Source organism: Narcine bancroftii, chromosome 1 (genome assembly GCF_036971445.1).
Source record: "Narcine bancroftii isolate sNarBan1 chromosome 1, sNarBan1.hap1, whole genome shotgun sequence".
Classification (NCBI taxonomy): Eukaryota; Metazoa; Chordata; class Chondrichthyes; order Torpediniformes; family Narcinidae; genus Narcine; species Narcine bancroftii.
The window spans coordinates 146,072,535-146,094,137 of NC_091469.1; the positions used below are offsets into that span (position 1 = coordinate 146,072,535).

The window sequence follows — 21,603 nt, forward strand, 5'->3', positions numbered from 1 at the left end:
ACGGGAGTAGTACACTTCGCACCATTAACCATGCACAACAGCATATTGGACTAAGACTGCTTTGCATGACAACCTCAATTCTCCAGATCCCTGCTGCTTCCTTAAAACGGGGTTAATCTGTTCAAGTCTGGCCTCCCTACCCAGGTAAGATATGCTTGTGATTGAGGGCGATTCTGCTTTTCATATAATCTTTCACATGCTTTTTTTTTTGCATTTTTTTTTTTTTAATTTTTTTATTTTTCACACCATAAATCACATTAGTCATGATATACACAATTTCTTTTTCACACATATACAGTGACTTTTTCTCCCCCCCCCCTTTCCTCCCAAACCACCCCCCCACCCCCCCTCTCATCCATTTTAGGTATACAATCTAGGTTGCATTAATCCAGTCAGACAATGTTGTCATTCAACAAAATTACACCAGAAATTCTACTGAGTCCATTCTTTTCTTTCCTTCTCCTTCCATCAACTTAGGTAATGTTTGTCCCCGGTAGGTTTTCGCTATTGTATTTAATGTAAGGCTCCTATACTTGTTCGAATATTTCAATATTATTTCTTAACCAATATGTTATTTTTTCTAATGGAATACATTTATTCATTTAAATTTGGAAGTTTATTCCTTTTAATTTGGTTATGTATTCCATTAATATTTAAAGACATATAGTTCAGCGTAGCCCTTTTATATTTTGTTTATCTTCTCTTTCCGTTTTTCCATCATTACCTTTCCTCCTTTTCCATTTCTGTTTTCTTATTTTCAACTCTTTATAAGACAACATTCCTACAACATCCAACATTTTCCTTATTCTCCTATTTCTATCTTATTTATCCCCAATCTCCCATTCACCTCCTGAGTTGTCCTTTATCCCTTGTCGGACAACCACATCTCCCCTCTCCATTTGGATTTGCGAATCCACTCGCAAGCGTCAACTGATTTTGCAGTGACCGCTATTTCCCCCCACCCCGCCTCCCCCAGAAAAGATTTCACTTTTCATATGTCACAAAGGTCACTCTTTTAATTCCCTCCTTATTCTCTCTATTCCATTACCTTCCCTTATTAATTCTTGTCTATACTATCTATATTTTCCTCTAAGTACAGATACATTAACGTATGCTCCTTGTCTCTATTCACTCTTATACTTCTTTACCCGCATACATATCAATCGTGATCATTTTTACTCTCATTACCCGTCTTCATCCCTCAGTCTATTTTTGTCTTTACCCACATACATATCAATTGTGATCATTTTAACTCTCATTACCCGTCTTCCTCCCTCAGTCTATTTTTGTAATTGTTCTGCAAATTTTCGTGCTTCTTCTGGATCCGAGAATAGTCTGTTTTGTTGTCCTGGAATAAATATTTTCAATACCGCTGGATGCTTTAGTATAAATTTATACCCTTTCTTCCATAAAATCGCCTTTGCTGTATTGAACTCTTTTCTCTTCTTTAGGAGTTCAAAACTTATATCTGGATAAATGAAGATTTTTTGCCCTTTATACTCCAGTGGTTTGTTGCCCTCTCTTACTTTTTCCATTGTCTTCTCCAGTACCTTTTCTCTTGTAGTATATCTTAGGAATTTTACTACAATAGATCTTGGTTTTTGTTGTGGTTGTGGTTTAGAGGCCAATACTCTATGTGCCCTTTCTATTTCCAATTCTTGCTGTAGTTCTGGACATCCTAGGGTCTTAGGGATCCACTCTTTTATAAACTCCCTCATATTCTTGCCTTCTTCATCTTCCTTAAGGCCCACTATCTTTATGTTATTTCTTCTGTTATGGTTTTCCATTGTATCTATTTTTTGAGCTAGTAGTTCTTGTGTCTCTTTAGTTTTTTTATTAGATTTCTCCAATTTCTTTTTTAAGTCTTCTACCTCCATTTCTGCTGCTACTGCCCGCTCTTCCATCTTGTCCATTTTCTTTCCCATTTCTGTTAAGGTCATCTCCATTTTATTTATTTTCTCTTCTGTGTTGTTTATTCTTTTTCTTAAATCCTTAAATTCCTGTGTTTGCCATTCTTTAAATGATTCCATGTATCCTCTAATAAGAGCAAGTATATCCTTTACCTTGCCTTTCTTTTCTTCTTCTATTTCACCATACTCTTCCTCTTCTTCTTCCTCTGGGTTGGCCATCTGTTGTTTCTTTGTTGCCCTTTCCTCCTCTTCTTTCTTGTTTCTGTTGTCTTCTGTGGTCTCTTCTTGCTGCAGGTGTTCTGCAGCTGTCGTTGCCGGCTGTGGAGATCGACTCCCCAGCTGGTCCCCCCTCCCGTCGGTGTGTTTTTTTTCCATTCGCATCGCGCATGCGTGAAACTTCGCGCATGCGCGGTTGCGCACTTTTACTCGGCTCTGCGAGCCATTTTTGTAGTCCATTATTTACCAACCTGAGGGAGCGGGTTTCTCTCTCCGCAGCGGGCCTCTTCGGACAGGTAAGGCCTTCACCTTTTTCCTCCTTTGTCTTCTCTTCCTCTCTTCTTACCGTTGCTTTCGACTTTTCTTTTTTTGTCGCCATCTTCTTTCCACCTTTATACTCACTTTTCTGTAACTTTTATTTCTGTGCCTTTGTGTTTTCTCTTGTTTTTCCCGACTTTTCTGGAGAGGGCTGGAGTTCACCGTCCGGCCACTACTCCATCGCGTGACTCCTCCTTTTTTTTTGCATTTTGATGTGATGTTATATATCAGGGGGTAAACAAGGGGGAAGAGTTGCTCTGCTTGTTAAGGAGGACATTACTCCCGTGAGGTGGCAGGATGGTCTGGAGGGATCGTTCAGTGAGGCTGTTTGGGTGGAATTGAGGGGTGAAGGAGGCATGAGGGTGCTAATAGGGGTGTATTACAGACCACCAAATGGGCCAAGAGAATTAGAGGAACAAATTTGTAGGGAGATAACGTGTATGTGTGAGAATCATAAGGTAGTGATCATGGGAGATTTTAACTTCCCTCACCTTGATTGGGATACGCACACGGTTGGAGGGCTGGAAGGGCTGGAGTTTGTTAAGTGTGTTCAAGATTGCTTTCTGGATCAGTCAGTAGAAGAACCGACTCAGGAAGGTGTAATACTGGATCTCCTGTTAGGGAACAAGCTAGGTCAGGTATGGGACATTAATGTTGCGGAACAACTTGGGTCTAGTGATGATAACTCTGTTAGTTTTCAGTTAGTTTTAGGGAAGAGCAAAGAGGGGCCTAAAGTTGAGGTTCTGGATTGGAGAAGAGCAAATTTCAAAGGAATAAGAAGGGATTTGGGGAGTATTGAATGGGACAGGATATTTTCAGGTAAGGATGTAAATGAAAAATGGAGGATATTCAAAAAAGAAATTTTGAGGGTACAGAGCAGATATGTCCCAGTGAGGATCAAAGGAAAGGCTGGAAGTCATAGGGAGGCTTGGTTTTCAAAGAATATTGGAAATTTGGTTAGGAGAAAAAGGGAGGTGTACAAGAGGTATAAAGAACAGGGAGCTGAGAATTTGAAGGAGGACTACAAGGAGTGTAGAAGGAATCTTAAGAAAGAAATTAGAAAGGCCAAAAAAAGGCACGAAGAGGCTTTGGCAGACAGAGTAAAAATAAATCCAAAGGGTTTCTATAGGTACATTAAAAGTAAAAGATTAGTGAGGGATAAAATTGGACCCCTTGTAGATAGCGAGGGTAGGCTGAGTGAGAAGTCAGAGGAAATGGGGGAAATTTTGAATGATTTCTTTGCCTTGGTATTCACTAGGGAAAAAAATATTGAACCAGTTGAAGTAAAGAAAAATAGTGGGATAACTGAGGAGGTAGTGATGGCTGTGTTGAAAAAGATAAAGGTGGATAAATCTCCGGGACCGGACAAAATATTCCCAAGGACACTCAGGGAAGCTTGTGGACAGATAGTGGGGCCATTAACAGAAATATTTAGGATGTCACTGGCCATAGGGGTAGTGCCAAAGGATTGGAGGATTGCGCATGTAAACCTGGGAATTATAAGCCCGTGAGTCTGACGTCTGTGGTGGGCAAGTTGATGGAAAGTGTTCTGAGGGATGGTATTTACAAATATTTGGAGGTACAGGGATTGATAGGGAGTAGTTAGCATGGTTTTGTCAGGGGTAGATCATGCTTGACAAACCTGATTGAGTTTTTCGAGGGGGTTACAAAAAAGGTTAATGAAGGGAAAGCTGTGGATGTTGTCTATTTAGACTTTAGTAAAGCTTTTGACAAAGTTCCCCACAAGAGGTTAGGAAAAAAGGTGGAGGCATTAGGTATAAATAAGGAGGTAGTGAAATGGATTCAGCAATGGTTGGATGGGAGGTGTCAGAGAGTAGTGGTAGAAAATTGTTTGTCCAATTGGAGGTCGGTGACCAGTGGAGTTCCTCAGGGATCGGTCCTGGGTCCACTATTGTTTGTTATATACATTAACGATCTGGAAGTAGGGGTGGAGGAGTTGGGTAAGCAAGTTTGCGGATGATACAAAGATTGGTGGTGTGTGGACAGTGAGGAAGATTACTGTAGATTAAAAGGTGATTTAGGAAGGCTGGAGGTGTGGGCTGAGAATTGGCTGATGGAATTTAAAACAGATAAGTGTGAGGTGTTACATTTTGGAAAGGCAAATCAAAATAGGTCAAATGCATTAAATGGTAGGCTATTGAGATGTGCAGAGCAACAAAGGGATTTAGGAGTTGTGGTAAATAGTACCCTCAAGGCTGATACTCAGGTAGATGGTGTGGCGAAGAAGGCATTTGGAATGTTGGCCTTCATAAATCAGAGTATTGAATTCAAGAGTAGGGAGGTTATGATGAAATTGTACAAGGCATTGGTGAGGCCAAATTTGGAGTACTGTGTACAGTTTTGGTCACCAAATTATAGGAAAGCTATAAACAAAATAGAGAGAGTGCAGAGAAGGTTCACGAGAATGTTGACAGGATTTCAAGGTTTGAGTTACAGGGAAAGGTTGTGCAGACTAGGGCTTTTTTCTCTGGAGCGTAGAAGATTGAGGGGGGACTTGATAGAGGTGTTTAAGATTTTGAAAGGGACAGACAGAGTAAATGTGGATAGGCTTTTTCAATTAAGAGTGGGGGAGATTTAAACTAGAGGGCATGGTTTAAGGTTGAAGGGGGAGAATTATAAGGGGAACATGAGGGGAAATTTCTTTGCGCAAAGGGTGGTGGGGATGTGGAATGAGCTTCCGGCAGAAGTAGTTGAGGCGGGATCATTGGTTACATTTAAGGAAAGACTGGATCATTACATGGATAGGAGGGGACTAGAGGGGTATGGACCAGGTGCTGGTCAGTGGGACTAGGAGGGTGGGGATTTGTTACGGCATGGACTACTAGGGCCGAATTGGCCTGTTCTGTGCTGTAAGTGGTTATATTGTTATATGGTTATAACAAAATACCAGAATTCCTAAAGAGCTTGACAGGAAATGAAAGATGTTTAGAATCAGGGTTCACAATCTTAAAAATAAAGTACAGCCATTCGGAACAGATGAATGGAAGTTTCTTCACCCAAAGGGCAGTGAATCATAGAAATTCTTTACCCAATGAGAGTGGAGGAGGGTAAAGAATTATTCATGACAGAAGTTGATATGTTTTTAGCTATTAAAGGAATTAAGGTCATGAAGAAATTTGGCTCTGAGATAAATGACTTGAAATGATCTTATTGAAGATATCAGTCACCACAGATGCTGTAATACAGAACAAAAACAAACTGCTGGACAAGGATTTGCGAAGGCAAGTTCAGACCCTGCATCAGGATCAAGGTCAAGAGAGAGTAAAAGACCAGAAAGGGTTATCCAAGAAAGGTTGGAGATGGCAAGGTTATAGGTGAAGAGCCTGGCATCATTACTGGCGTGCCACTAATTGCAGTGCAAGCTCAGCAGAATGAATGTGACGTTTCAGCTAATGATAGATGCCAACCATTAGAGAGGGCGAGATTATGGGAGGAGGAGAATGGTGAAGACCAGGGAAGGATTAGATCTGGGACAAAGAGTGGGAAGTGGGGGAAGTGAGAATGAAATGGAGAGAAGGGAGCTCATAGAGGGGTGAGAAAAAGGTAAGTATGATGCTTGGGCTGGCATTGAGGTTGGGGTGAAGGGGGAGGGAGGAGAAGGCCACTGTGCAGCATTGAGACAGACCTTTGTTCCGCAACAGTAAGTGCTGAAACCTCTACTGTTTGTGACATATGTCAAAATGTAGGTGGGTTGATGAGCAACTTTGAAGGTAACACAAAAATGAGCAACATTGTGGATAGTGAGGAAAGAATTTGAAGGAGATCATGAGGCAAATATCTTTTCATACATGGACTGAAATGTGCTGCCAGGGGAAGTGGTGGAAGCTGATTGGACAGAGGAGATTAAGAGGCATTTAGATAGACACATGAATAGGCAGGGAATGGAGGGATACAAACCATTGCAGGCAAAAGTGCAGCTTAAATTGGCGCAGAACTAACATGGATGGATGTCTGCTAGCTACCGTGGATGTGATGGAACGAATGGCCTGTTTACTTGCTGTATTGACTCTTAAGTATACTATATTATATTTTTAAGGGGTAAATTAAAAACCTATAGCTCTGTGAAAGTGGCAACATAGGGTAGTGGAAAAGGCATTTGGTATACTTGTCTTCACAGGCTGAAGCATTGATAAGAGTTGGGGCATCCCATTGCAGTTGTTTGAAACTTGAGAATTTACAGTTCTGGTCGCTGCACTGTACGATAGATGTGGTAGTAATAGAGAGAGTACAGAAGAGATTTACTTTCTGGAAGATTTGTTGTCTGAAATGGACAGCTGTCATTAGGAGAGATTGAACAAGATGGATTCATTCTTAGTGGAGAGGTGTCCTTTTTGACATTTAAAAATTAAGAGGGGCACAGAGAGATAAGATAGATTGTCAGAATTTTTTTGCAGAGGGAAAAATAGGGTGTAGGCTTAAGGTGGGAGGGGAGAAATTAAAAGATCTGACAGGTAATTTTTTTCACATGGAGAATGGTGAGTATCAAGAATGCTATCAGTGCAGATGAGAAAATGTATTATTGGAAATATGCAAATGTTTTTATTGCTTCTTTTTATCAGTTATGAATATTTCACAGCAGATGGCCAATATGTGAAAAACATTTTCTGCCAAAAGCAGGAATAGGCCAAAGTACAATGCCCAAGATGGCAGCGTGCAAGGCCTGACAGCAGCCGCAGTGAGTTGCAGAGTCTAGGGAGCTATGGACTGGCACAAAACACCAAAAATGGGGAGAAAACATCCCATTCAGAAGAAGTAGAGGAGACCACCTTACAAAATGATGACCGTGGCATTGGACCAGCGAGGGGTTCAGCAGCTGAGGGACTAACACAGGCTGCAGGCTGCTGGAGATTGGCTTATGGGAGCATATGGGAGCCAAGATTCGAGAGGGTACTGAGGGCAAGAAGGGCCTCAGGTGCTGAAGGCTTTCTTATTGTGTGGAAGGGTCGGATCTGGAGCTCGGGCTGCCAATGGATCAAACAGGGATTTGCGTGGTGGCTGAGGGAGTGCTGCAGGCAAATCCACAGACATTTTGTGACTCAGAAAGGACTCTCTTTTGCTTCTCTTTCTCTCTTACTATAAGGGATGCTGGGTGACACTCGGTGACTCTTTGTGGAAGGCAGAAGGCAACTTCATAATATTACATGTTCTGTACTATAACATGGCGATAAAGGAATCCTGAATTCAATTAATCCACTTCCAGAAGTCAGAAATCCTAAATATACATACTCTAGTTCTAAACCCCTAACGATGTAAAATACTGCTTCAATGTCTTCTCTTTCAACTTTCTCAGAAGTTTTAAAGTTCAATTTTGGTTACTTCTAAATCTTAACGATTCTTTTTTTTAAATTTTTTTTTTATTTTTTTATTTTTCACACCATAAATCACATTAGCCATGATATACACTATTTCTTTTTCACACATATACAGTGACTTTTTCTCCCCCCCCCCTCCTCCCAAGCCACCCCCCCACCCCCCCTCTCATCCATTTTAGGTATACAATCTAGGTTGCATTAAGCCAGTCAGACAATGTTGTCATTCAACAAAAATACACGAGAAATTCTACTGAGTCCATTCTTTTCTTTCCTTCTCCTTCCATCAACTTAGGTAATGTTTGTCCCCGGTAGGTTTTCGCTATTGTATTTAATGTAAGGCTCCCATACTTGTTCGAATATTTCAATATTATTTCTTAACCTATATGTTATTTTTTCTAATGGAATACATTTATTCATTTAAATTTAGTAGTTTCTTCCTTTTAATTTGGTTATGTATTCCATTAATATTTAAAGTCATATAGTTCAGCGTAGCCCTTTTATATTTTGTTTATCTTCTCTTTCCGTTTTTCCATCATTACCTTTCCTCCTTTTCCATTTCTGTTTTCTTATTTTCAACTCTTTATAAGACAACATTCCTACAACATCCAACATTTTCCTTATTCTCCTATTTCTATCTTATTTATCCCCAATCTCCCCTTCACCTGCTGAGTTGTCCTTTATCCCTTGTCGGACAACCACATCTCCCCTCTCCATTTGGATTTGCGAATCCACTCGCAAGCGTCAACTGATTTTGCAGTGACCGCTATTTCCCCCCACCCCGCCTCCCCCAGAAAAGATTTCACTTTTCATATGTCACAAAGGTCACTCTTTTAATTCCCTCCTTATTCTCTCTATTCCATTACCTTCCCTTATTAATTCTTGTCTATACTATCTATATTTTCCTCTAAGTACAGATACATTCATGTATGCTCATTGTCTCTATTCACTCTTATACCTCTTTACCCGCATACATATCAATCGTGATCATTTTTACTCTCATTACCCGTCTTCATCCCTCAGTTTATTTTTGTCTTTACCCACATACATATCAATCGTGATCATTTTAACTCTCATTACCCGTCTTCCTCCCTCAGTCTATTTTTGTAATTGTTCTGCAAATTTTCGTGCTTCTTCTGGATCCGAGAATAGTCTGTTTTGTTGTCCTGGAATAAATATTTTCAATACCGCTGGATGCTTTAGTATAAATTTATACCCTTTCTTCCATAAAATCGCCTTTGCTGTATTGAACTCTTTTCTCTTCTTTAGGAGTTCAAAACTTATATCTGGATAAATGAAGATTTTTTGCCCTTTATACTCCAGTGGTTTGTTGCCCTCTCTTACTTTTTCCATTGTCTTCTCCAGTACCTTTTCTCTTGTAGTATATCTTAGGAATTTTACTACAATAGATCTTGGTTTTTGTTGTGGTTGTGGTTTAGAGGCCAATACTCTATGTGCCCTTTCTATTTCCATTTCTTGCTGTAGTTCTGGACATCCTAGGGTCTTAGGGATCCACTCTTTTATAAACTCCCTCATATTCTTGCCTTCTTCATCTTCCTTAAGGCCCACTATCTTTATGTTATTTCTTCTGTTATGGTTTTCCATTGTATCTATTTTTTGAGCTAGTAGTTCTTGTGTCTCTTTAGTTTTTTTATTAGATTCCTCCAATTTCTTTTTTAAGTCCTCTACCTCCATTTCTGCTGCTACTGCCCGCTCTTCCATCTTGTCCATTTTCTTTCCCATTTCTGTTAAGGTCATCTCCATTTTATTTATTTTCTCTTCTGTGTTGTTTATTCTTTTTCTTAAATCCTTAAATTCCTGTGTTTGCCATTCTTTAAATGACTCCATGTATCCTTTAATAAGAGCAAGTATATCCTTTACCTTGCCTTTCTTTTCTTCTTCTATTTCACTGTACTCTTCCTCTTCCTCTTCTTCTTCCTCTGGGTTGGCCATCTGTTGTTTCTTTGTTGCCCTTTCCTTCTCTTCTTTCTTGTTTCTATTGTCTTCTGTGGTTTCTTCTTGCTGCAGGTGTTCTGCAGTTGTCGTTGCCGGCTGGGAGATCGACTCCCCAGCTGGTCCCCCCTCCCGTCAGTGTGTTTTTTTTTTCATTCGCATCGCGCATGCGCGGTTGCGCACTTTTACTCGGCTCTGCGAGCCATTTTTGTAGTCCATTATTTACCGACCTGAGGGAGCGGGTTTCTCTCTCTGCAGCGGGCCTCTTCGGACAGGTAAGGCCTTCACCTTTTTCCTCCTTTGTCTTCTCTTCCTCTCTTCTTACCGTTGCTTTCGATTTTTCTTTTTTTGTCGCCATCTTCTTTCCACCTTTATACTCACTTTTCTGTCACTTTTATTTCTGTGCCTTTGTGTTTTCCTTTGTTTTTCCCGACTTTTCTGGAGAGGGCTGGAGTTCACCGTCCGGCCACTACTCCATCATGTGACTCCCTCCAATCTTAACGATTCTTGACAAAATCTGATCAACCTCCCCTCATTAGATAACCGAACTTTTCTTGTGGATACTGTAGGCAGTTTTAAACTCCGAGCTGTGAACATCTTTGGTGACTTGGCCAAGAGAGTGTATCAGCAAGTCTAATTTCTCAGAAGCCTGAGGATATTTGACACGTCACCCACCTCCCGTAATAACTTGTTCAGGTGTGCCACTGAAAGCATCCCATTAGGTTGCGTCAATGTGTGATACAGGAACTACAAGAAACCACAGGAGGTTGTGAACATTGCTCGGGCCATCACTCATTACCACCTGCCCTCCATCGACTTCATTCATAACTTACACTACCTTGGAAAAGCAGGCCACGTATTAAAAGAAAGCTGGAGAAACTCAGCTGGTCAAACAGTGTCCTTTATAAAGCAAAGATAAAGATGCATAACCGATGTTTCGACTCGCCTCATTCTGGCTGCACTCTATTCCCTCTCTTTTCACCAGGAGGAAGCTTCACAATTTTGAGATCACATACCACCAGATTAAAGGATAGCTTCTTTCTCACCATTATCGAACTCCTGAACGAACCCCAAAACAGTAAAATTACGCTGCCTTTGCTCTGTACCAATTGATCTCTCTCTCTGTAACTCTTACTGTATTATTTACGAAATGTCAACTTGTCGACTTGCAAAACAACCTCTATCACTACAAGGAAACCGTTGGAACTTGACAAGAAATCTAGGTCAGGAGAATATCAATGTCTTAACAACTTGTAAGTTGACATTCAAGATTAATAAGCAGATATCCAATGAGCATCAGACTGCGGAATGTATGCAATTGGAGATTCTGACCCTTGTTACAAGGAATGACGCGAACAGGGGTGAGAGTTTGGAGATAATAATGATGTGCGCAGTTGTAATAATGACAGAGTGAACATTAGTGTTCATGATGATATTGATCTTGATGCAATTAATCTTTTCTCTTCTTTCTTTGGCTTGGCTTCGCGGATGAAGATTTATGGAGGGGTATTGTCCACGTCAGCTGCAGGCTCGTTTGTGGCTGACAAGTCCGATGCGGGACAGGCAGACACAGTTGCAGCGGTTGCAAGGGAAAATTGGTTGGTTGGGGTTGGGTGATGGGTTTTTCCTCCTTTGTCTTTTGTCAGTGAGGTGGGCTCTGCGGTCTTCTTCAAAGGAGGTTGCTGCCCGCCGAACTGTGAGGCGCCAAGATGCACGGTTTGAGGCGATATCAGCCCACTGGCGGTGGTCAATGTGGCAGGCACCAAGAGATTTCTTTAGGTAGTCCTTGTACCTCTTCTTTGGTGCACCTCTGTCACGGTGGCCAGTGGAGAGCTCGCCACTTAATACTCCATGTTTAAATGTCATAGATGAAACTGGATGAAGCAGATCCAGTTTAGCCAGGTGATGTCGATAGCTAGCATCTGCTTGGCTCACTGACATTGTACTTAATACATTCAAGTGCTGGAGCAACTCAGCAGGTCCTGCAGCATCCGCAAGAGGCAAAGATATTATTATATGACCAACGTTTGAGGCCCCGAGACCTTCCTCCAGCAATTTTGTGACAGGAGGAAGACGTGTTTAACTCTGATCGCTCAAGTGATGACAATGAAGGGAGAGGCGAGAGTAAGAAGTCAGAATACTGATAATTCTCATAAGGGTAGACTTGTTAGCCACCAACGAGCCTGCAGCAGTCGTGGACATTACCCCTCCATAAATCTTCGTCTGCGAAGCCAAGCCAAAGAGAGTATAGAAATCGAGATAATTCGAGCTCAGATGCTAAAAGGAGATATGCAAAGTGCAAAGGCAAATATTTAAGGACACAGTGAATGGATAGGAATAATGGAAGAACACTAGCTTTTATGGGTGGACTTTGGTTGGTAATAATTGATTGTTCTTTTCATTGTAACTCTATACTCCATCAACTGCACTCTTTACACAGCTGTTTGAATATTTGAGATAACCTGTTAGACTGCTCACATATACCTATCAACAAAAAAAAGCAGATGTAATCCCGACATTAACCAGGAGCTACAGTGATATATCTACACAAACAAAGCAATCAAACTATAGATGCTACTTGTTTGGTAGAAAGCTAATGACACTTGCAACAAGAAGTGCCGTACAAGACTGGCTTGATAATGACACAAAAAATAACTGAGCTGCACATCTAACAACAGTTTATCAAGGAAGCAAAATGAAGTCTGAAGACTTTTGTGTTTTACAATAGCATTTCTATTCCTGATTGCAATCTAATAAACCCCTTTGGAAACTTAGATCCTTGCTGGGAAGTGACAAATTCAAGGTGTGGTTCACAGCCATCTTCCCCAAAGTCAAACAATGCCCAGCACTTGAAGAATTAGTACTCTGCCAGAGTTTTCATTACCTGTGTAACTGGTATAAGGAGTGAGATGGGAAAGATGATTGTAGAAAAAGACTTGCAAGTCAATATATTAACTAATACAATTTTACATCTATTTCAAACTTACTCTTCATTCCTCAGATCACTGACTGTTCGATCCAATGATATCTGATCACTGACCACCATGTTGAAACCGAACTCCTTGATACTTGCTTGCACAGCTTCTTTATATTCAGGACCCAGTACGAAAGGCTTTGCTTCTTCCCCAGGGCCATTGAATATGCCTGGCGGTTCTGGCTGTTTCGCCTCAAAATTCCCCAGGACACCATTTCTCAAGATTGGATCAGGATAAACAAATTTCTGTGGCTTGAAAGTAACATACTGCTGCTGTATCGCATTTTGTTGGTTATTGTCGGCAGCACCTTGCTGTGGTGCATTTTTATTTTTCAGTCGAATAGATTCCAGGTCCACTTCCACTCCTTCAACTTGAGGCCAAGGGACAACTGGTTGAAATCTGTTATTCACAGCAGGTCCATTTTCAGGAATATTTGGCAAATGCTTGTTGACATCTCTTCCCGGCTAAAAAAAATGGTAAACAAGTAACAAAAAAAATTAGTAATAAGAATTTTCAAAAAATTAATATGAAGAGAAGCATCATAATCTTAATCAGTGCCTTTCCTGGCCTTTGAACCTATGTTATTCCAGGAATAATCTGATAATTTTTATTGGTAAAACACAGGATTCCGTTGACATCGTGGTTAAATGAAAAAACACACAAATACTGGAGAAATTCAGCAGGTTAAACAGTGCCTTTATGTCGCAAAGGTAAAGATATATCACCAACGTTTCGGGCCTGAGCCCTTCATCAAGGTGTGAGGGAACATGAGAGATGTATGAAATAAAGGGGGGTGGGGGGTTTGGTCAGGGTGGGAGATGATAGGAGGACTGCAGGAAGGGGGGATGAGTCTAGGCTAGGTGGAAAGAAAAGGGAAGTAGGAACTGGAATGACTAGTTAAGGGGGGGGAGGGGGGGAAGAGGCAAGCTGATTAGTGGAACGCAGTGAACTCAATGTTCATGCCATGGGGTGGGAGAGTTTTTTTGCTTATTTATTAATTTTCATTATTATATGAATTTTGCAGGTCTGGAAATTTGAATGTTTCTGTAAGCAATATAGTATCAGTCTGAAACACTAACATGTGATGGGAAAACACTGATTTAAACTGTACACATATCACAGAGTTCAGCAATGCACATCCACATGATCCGCAAAGACAAAATGTTTGGAGACCCTGAAGGGGAAGTAAAATTTCTGAAGCATTCATTAAACCATTAGATTTAGCATGACTACAATGGAAAACTGTTTCAGAAATGGAATTGAATATGTAATTACAACTGCCAGTAAAACTCTGGTAACCTGGCGCCTTTGGGAATTTGATGGTGCTAAAATGACAGATTTTGCAGGCCATTGGATATTATTGCAATTAATACTCCAACACTCTTAATTCATATTCTAAGTTGTTCCCTGTTTTAAAGGGGATGTGGGAAATAGAGCACTGGTGAGTTTATAGGAAGCATGGGAAATAGGGCAACTATCATTCTTTTAAAAATGGGGGAGATGGGGTACCCTATGTTTAAAGGGTGCATGGAAAATGGAGCCCTGCCAAACCATCAGGAATTCTAAACAATTATTTGTGTTGCTGGCTATCCATAAAGTCATCACACTATTTTAAAAAGAGAACAAAGCAATTTTCCTGATGTCCTGGCCAACATCTATACTTCCCTCAACATTTTAAAATCTGATCTTTGGTTCATTATCAGAGTGTCATGTCTTGGAGATTCCTGTGTGCGAATTGGTTTTCTGTATTATCTCTTCTTTGGCTTGGCTTCGCGGACGAAGATTTATGGAGGGGGGTAAAAGTCCACGTCAGCTGCAGGCTCGTTTGTGGCTGACAAGTCTGATGCGGGACAGGCAGACATGGTTGCAGTGGCTGCAGGGGAAAATTGGTTGGTTGGGGTTGGGTGTTGGGTTTTTCCTCCTTTGCCTTTTGTCAGTGAGGTGGGCTCTGCGATCTTCTTCAAAGGAGGTTGCTGCCCGCCGAACTGTGAGGCGCCAAGATGCACGGTTTGAGGTGATATCAGCCCACTGGCGGTGGTCAATGTGTCAATATAACGTCTACTGTAAAGTATCCTGCTGGCCATAAAGCTCTTGGATTGATTTGAAAGCATTAAAAAAATGTCATGTAAATGACGTCTGAGTAGATTTAGGGCCCACCTCACTGACAAAAGACAAAGGAGGAAAAACCGAACACCCAACCCCAACCCACCAATTTTCCCCTGCAACCGCGTCTGCCTGTCCCACATCGGACTTGTCACCCACAAACGAGCCTGCAGCTGACGTGGACATTTACCCCCACCATAAATCTTCGTCCGCGAAGCCAAGCCAAAGAAAAAAAAGAGATTTAGGGAAAAGCACAGATGAGTCACAAAGACTCCGTCCATTACAATGGAAGAAAAAAGGTTAATTATTATCAAGAATTGGGAGGATGATTATCGTTTAGTTACATAAATAGCATGTTAAGAAATTTTTAAAAATGGTTTACCACCTATAGACCAAAGAGATTGTCACTATTTTGTGCAATTACCAGAAAACACTGTGGTTTAATCAGCAGGCGTGACCCGTCTTACGCACAAGATCAGCTGTTGATTGATTTTAATAACTTATCCTAAAATTTAATTGACAGAAATTTGGTTAATGTTTTACATCATTTGTGTTCATCCTTTCCTAATCTTTTGTACTGATGTGGGTGAACTGCACAAGTATTTTCATTAACAACAAAAATATCAGCAAGAGGTCATTGATTCTTCTTTAGGTTTTTTCTCCAGGAATTGTTCAGTTAGTTGCAGCTACAAAGCATCTTTAATATCCAGTGCCCTCCATTAATGTTTGGGATAAAGACACTTTTCTTTTCCTTTATTTGCCCCTGTGCTCCAGTTTTACTTTTGTAATTAAACAATTCACATATAATTAAAGTGCACATTCCAGATTTTATTCAAGGATATTTGTGCACATTTTGGTTTGACCATGTAGAAATTACAGCACTTTTTATACACTTTTCAGGGTGCCATAACATTTGGGACATAGCAATTGTATGTATATTAAGGTCGTCATATTTAGTACTTTGTTGCATATCCTTTGGTTGCAAAACTGCTTGAAGCCTGTGATTCGTAGACATCACCAGGTGCTGAGTATATTCTCTGGTGATGCTCTGTTGGGCCTTTATTGCAGCCATCTTCAGCTCCAGAAAGGGGCAGTGACACATCCACACCTGCCTCCTGAAGAGTATTTCAGATCTGTTGGACAGGCGTTTGAGGATTTTTCTTCATCATTATGAGAATTCTTCTCTCATCAGCGGTGGAGCTCTTCCGTGCTCCCTCTTACTGTTTTATTTTTGTTTTACAGCCTCATAATGATTTTCATTCACACAACTCTGGTCCTCATGTTGAAAAATAGGAACTACAGACTCCAAAGGTGATCAAATGCTTAGAAGCAAGCCTTGCTCTCTTATACCTACACCAATTTTTTTTAATTTTAAGTTTGGACATACATCATGGTAAAAGGCTATTTCAGCCCACACTGCCCAATTCACCTACAACCCCCCCCCAGTACATTTCGAATGGTGGGAGGAAACCGGAGCCCCCGGGGAATACTCACACAGACATTGGGAGAATGTACAAACTCCTCACAGACAGTGCGGGATTCAAACTCTGGTCCTGATCGCTGGCACTGTAACAGCGTTGCGCTAACCGTGCCACCCCAAAGCAATTAAACATACCTTAGTAATCACAAACACCTGTGAAGCCAAACGTCCCAAACATTACAGTGCCCCGAAATGGGGCAACGATATATAAAAAGCATACAAATAAAATCTGGAATGTGCACTTTAATCACATGTGAATTGTCTGACTACAAATTTAAAATGGTGCCCCAAACATTGTGGACGACACTGTAGATCGTCACAAAAAACACTAGTGGGCAAAATGTTTGCTAAACTTCAGAGGTGATGGAGAAAATGTTTATCTGGAGGTAGGTTCAAAGGACAAGTGGAAAAACAGGAAGTTCTGGCAATGACCTGCCAATGCTTCAGGCGAAAGAAGATGAGAAATGGGGGTTGCACGTCTTTTAAATTCAGAGGAGTACGGGACTGGAGGAAGATAGAAGTGAGCTAAGGAGAATATCCCCACGTGAATGCATTAACTGGTTTTATTTGAGGATGATGCAGTTTATGGAATTCGGCTCTTGAGAAGAGTGATGTGTTGCACTTTTGTTCATTCAAACCAGGGCAGTTCTTAAACAGTGTTGGAGAACAGAGAGACCTGGGGGCAGAGATGCATACTTCCTTGAAATGTGCAATTCAGGGGCATAAGCGAGAAGAAGTCAGTTGACACACTGGCTTTCATTGGGCAGGGTGTTGAGTACAAAAGTTGCAATTCAGCTATGCAGGGTGGCTGGCGAGACTGCATTCATCGAGTTCTGGTTGCCAAGCTAGAGGAGAGATATTAATAAATTGGAAGGGTGCAGAAGAGGCTCATCAGGATGTTGAGTTACAGGGAGAGGTTGGATAGGCTGTGTCTTTATTCTCTTTAGTGTAACAGGCTGAGGGGTGATCCTTTACAAAATCATTAGGCTGTACATAAAGTGAGTGCTTGCAGTCTTTTTTCCCCCAGGGTAGATTACAGAAATAGAGGGCATGGGTTTAAGGTGAGACGGGAAAGATTTAGGGGGACCTGAGAGGCAAATCTTTTCGCTCAGAAGGTTGTCTGTATCTGGAATGAGATACCAGAGAAAACTGTGGACATGTGGCCCAATATCAATATTCAAAAGACACTTGATGGATTTTTAGATAAGGAGGGATTAAGAGTGGCATCGGCAAATGCAGAAAAATGGGATTAACCCAAAATGACAAATCAGTCGGCATGGATGAGTTGGTCCGAAGGGCCTGTTATGTGTGGTATGATTCTATTACTTGAGAACTCCTGCAATTCTTACTGAAGGATTCCATGCGTTTGTGATGTCCAATCCTCCACAGTTTTAAGAAATTCCACAGTTAAGAGCTTGCATCACTTGCACTAGAACAGTTAATATTCATGGGCGAGTACTGTACTAAGTTATTTTAATAAGCTGTACGCATGTAACAGTTGTAAGGTCAATCCAGCCATTTTAACAATTAATCATAACCAAATTAATGTATCTCTCTGCTTTATAAACAATCAACATATTTGTACACTTCCTTTTCCCTTTATTAAATCTAGAACAAGAAATTATTTTTTGGGTCAGTTGAAACTACTCTTAACCTTTATTGTACTTGTAGTGAAGGACTTAATTCATGAAATCAACCCCCAAAAATGGCAGCACTGCTGCAACTGGCAATTAAGAGGAGCGTTGGCGCTGGTGTGGACCTAGGTCTTCTTAGTGCTCCTCCACAGGATCCAAATGCTCGGCCATTTACTCCGATGGCCCCATACATGTTCAAACAGCCTGTAAAATTACGCTGGTGATAATTGTTATTAACACTGGCAAACCCATGGAGATCCGTCCATACCCACAGTGGAGGTGCCCATCCTTGGCAGCCCAGACCTCGAAGGTTGCAGGCTACAGGAGAACAGCGGACCAGCACAGGGCACCAAAGTGGGACAAACCACCCGCAGAGAAGCCTGGGAGGGCAGTAGACCACAGCTGCAAATCAGCGTGGGGCTCAGCCACGGAAGGACTTACATTAGGCTGCTGGAGATTGGCTCGTGAGAACCAAGTATTGGGACCAAGTTTCATGAGGGTGCCGATGGCAAACAGGGCTCCTGAAGGAACTTGGGCATTCTCAGCTTCCTAATGCTATCAGGGGTTTGGAACTCCTGAGGAGGGTAACTTGGTTGTCTGAAAATTCACTGCTAAAGTAGACTGGAGGGCGTGTGGCTGCGGAGACTACAGGAGAGCAGGAGGTGGCATCGGAGACGGTGGTGGTCATTGGGGGAATCAGAGGTGGAGAAGGTGAGCATATTTAAATTCTTGGGAGTCACTATCTTGGAAGATCTTTTCTGGACCCCACACACTAAAGGCATTGTGAAGAAAGCAAGTCAGCACCTCTACTTCCTTAGGAGTTTCCGGAGGTTTGGTATGACATTGAAAACACCTGCAAATTTCTAGATGTGTGGTGGAAAGTATACTGACTAGCTGCATCACAGTCTGGTCTGGGGAAACCAATACCCCTGAGCGTAAACCCCTGCAAAAGGTAGTGGACACAGCCCAGGACATGAGAGGCAAAACCCTCCCACCATTGAGAACATCTATGGAGATCGCTGCCGTCGGAGAGCAGCAGCAATCATCAAGGATCCACACCACCCAGCACATAGATGCCAGAAGACTTGTACCATCAGGTTCAGGAACAGCTGCCCCCCCTCCACCATCAGACTCCTCAACAACAAACCCAATCAGAGATTAAAGGACACTTTCATGTGCACTTTGATTTTTTTCTCTCTCTGTATTGCTCAGTTTGTTTACATTTCTTTGTTTATTTACAAGTGTGCAGTTTTTTCCCCCCACTACTAATAAGGGGAAAATCAGCCTCGCCAGCAGGAAAAAGAATGTAATGTCATGCATGTACTCTGACAATAAATCTGAAATCTGATACGTGGACATTCGGTGACTCTGAAGGAACACTCTTGTTTTTTTCCCCTTCTTTGTAGGGGTGCCAGACTAAAGGGACCTCTGTGGGTGCCTTTTTTTGGGCAAACAAAAGAAAAAAAAACATTTATCTATTTTAAGTTCATTAAAATATGTAACATTTCCATATTTAATAGTATTCCCCATCCTTTCAAACAATAGTGTATTACGCCTAAAATGCTGGAATAGTAATGTATAATAATTCTTCAGGCGTAGGTGTGTGGAAGGTATTTGACCATGCCACTGATTTAGTAGATTCTGAATTCATGTCCCAGAGACTTGAGTTCATCACAGGAATTTCACAAAGTAGTGTGCCATAATGTTCCAGTGAGATGTTGAATCAAAGTTTCCTTACAGATAGATGTGAAAGATCCAACACAACTTGAGTGAGAAGTTATCCAAAAATCCATTTACAAAACATTTTACACCTCAAGCAACTTGTTGAAATGGATTACCAAGCATTATATTTCAGTGCTTTTCCATGAAAGCTTGCACAAGCTGCTGGTTCTCCTGTGACATCACAGCGATCATACTTCAAAACTGTCTAATTAGTTGCTAAGCTTTGGAAGGGTCTGTTGATATGAAAGATGTTATGCAAATTCACTACATTATATTGCCCTTAGGAAATAAATCCCTGCAACTTCAGATTTAATTTTTAAGCCCACTAATGTGACCATATAACCATTTACAGCACAAGTGAATTTTGTGTGGTTCCATTTTTCCCTTGAAATTCACAGCTTATTTCTTTAACAAGTCTTCAGTTTCTTTCTGAACTAGTGATATTTTGCAGGGATTTGTTCGGGCTCTTCATTATTTTTATAAATGATCTGAAGTGGATTTGTGAGTCACCTCGTTTGAAGATGGCACAAAGGTCATCGTAGGTTGCAACAGGATATAGACAGGATGCAGAGTTGGGCAGAGAAGTGACAGATGGAATTCAATCCAGATAGTCAGTGTGTGTGATTAATCCTTAACAGTGTGGAGGACTTTGGAGTCCAGGTCAACAGTTCCTTCAAGGGTGCCATGCAAATTGATAAGGAGTTTGATTTAATTAGTCGGGGGATGGAGTTCAAGAACCATGAGATAATGTTGCAGCTCTATAAAATTTTGGATGGACCACACTCAGTAGTATTGCATTCAGTTCTGGTAGCCTCATTACAGGAAAACTGTAGATGTTTTGAAGAGATTGCAGAGATTTAACAGGATGTTGCCTGGATTGGAGAACACGTCATTTGTATTCTGATAAAACTAAAAGTGCAGTTGGATAATCATGTTGAGGAACTTTGGGGGACATCCGATGCGCTCTAGTATTTGCCAAAGCCCTTTCCTGCTCACGGTGTCGAAGGCTTTGGTGAGGTCAACAAAGGTGATGTAGAGTCCTTTGTTTTGTTCTCTGCACTTTTCTTGGAGCTGTCTGAGGGCAAAGACCATGTCAGTAGTTCCTCTGTTTGCGCGAAAGCCGCATTCTGATTCTGGGAGAATATTCTCGGCGACAGTAGGTATTATTCTATTTAGTAGAATCCTAGCGAAGATTTTGCCTGCAATGGAGAGCAACGTGATTCCCCTGTAGTTTGAGCAGTCTGATTTCTCGCCTTTGTTTTTGTACAGGGTAATGATGGTGGCATCACGAAGATCCTGAGGCAGTTTACCTTGGTCCCAACAAAGCTTGAAAAACTCATGCAGTTTGGCATGCAGAGTTTTGCCGCCAGCCTTCCAGACTTCTGGGGGGATTCCATCCATACCTGCTGCTTTGCCACTTTTCAGTTGTTCGATTGCCTTATATGTCTCATCCAGGGTGGGACCTCATCCAGCTCTAGCCTTAGGGGCTGTTGAGGGAGCTGGAGCAGGGCGGAATCTTGGACTGAGCGGTTGGCACTGAAAAGAGATTGGAAGTGTTCTGACCATCGGTTGAGGATGGAGATCTTGTCGCTGATCAGATATAGCAATGAGCTCTCTGAACCCTTCTCCATTAACAATGGCGTGAAGCAAGGCTGTGTTCTCGCACCAACCCTCTTTTCAATCTTCTTCAGCATGATGCTGAACCAAGCCATGAAAGACCCCAACAATGAAGACGCTGTTTACATCCGGTACCGCACGGATGGCAGTCTCTTCAATCTGAGGCGCCTGCAAGCTCACACCAAGACACAAGAGAAACTTGTCCGTGAACTACTCTTTGCAGACGATGCCGCTTTAGTTGCCCATTCAGAGCCAGTTCTTCAGCGCTTGACGTCCTGCTTTGCGGAAACTGCCAAAATGTTTGGCCTGGAAGTCAGCCTGAAGAAAACTGAGGTCCTCCATCAG

The 21,603-nt window shown here is 41.6% G+C and overlaps 1 protein-coding gene across 3 annotated transcripts in view; it reads right to left on the reverse strand.

The window, feature by feature from the left end:
- Positions 1 to 21,603, reverse strand: part of galnt7 (UDP-N-acetyl-alpha-D-galactosamine: polypeptide N-acetylgalactosaminyltransferase 7) — a 139,380-nt gene that overhangs the window by 99,273 nt on the left and 18,504 nt on the right. For all 3 annotated transcript variants that reach the window (XM_069941309.1, XM_069941300.1, XM_069941291.1), the window contains exon 2: positions 12,715 to 13,166. In XM_069941309.1, coding sequence (XP_069797410.1) covers positions 12,715 to 13,166 — 452 coding nt within the window. The remainder of the gene's footprint in view (positions 1 to 12,714; positions 13,167 to 21,603) is intronic.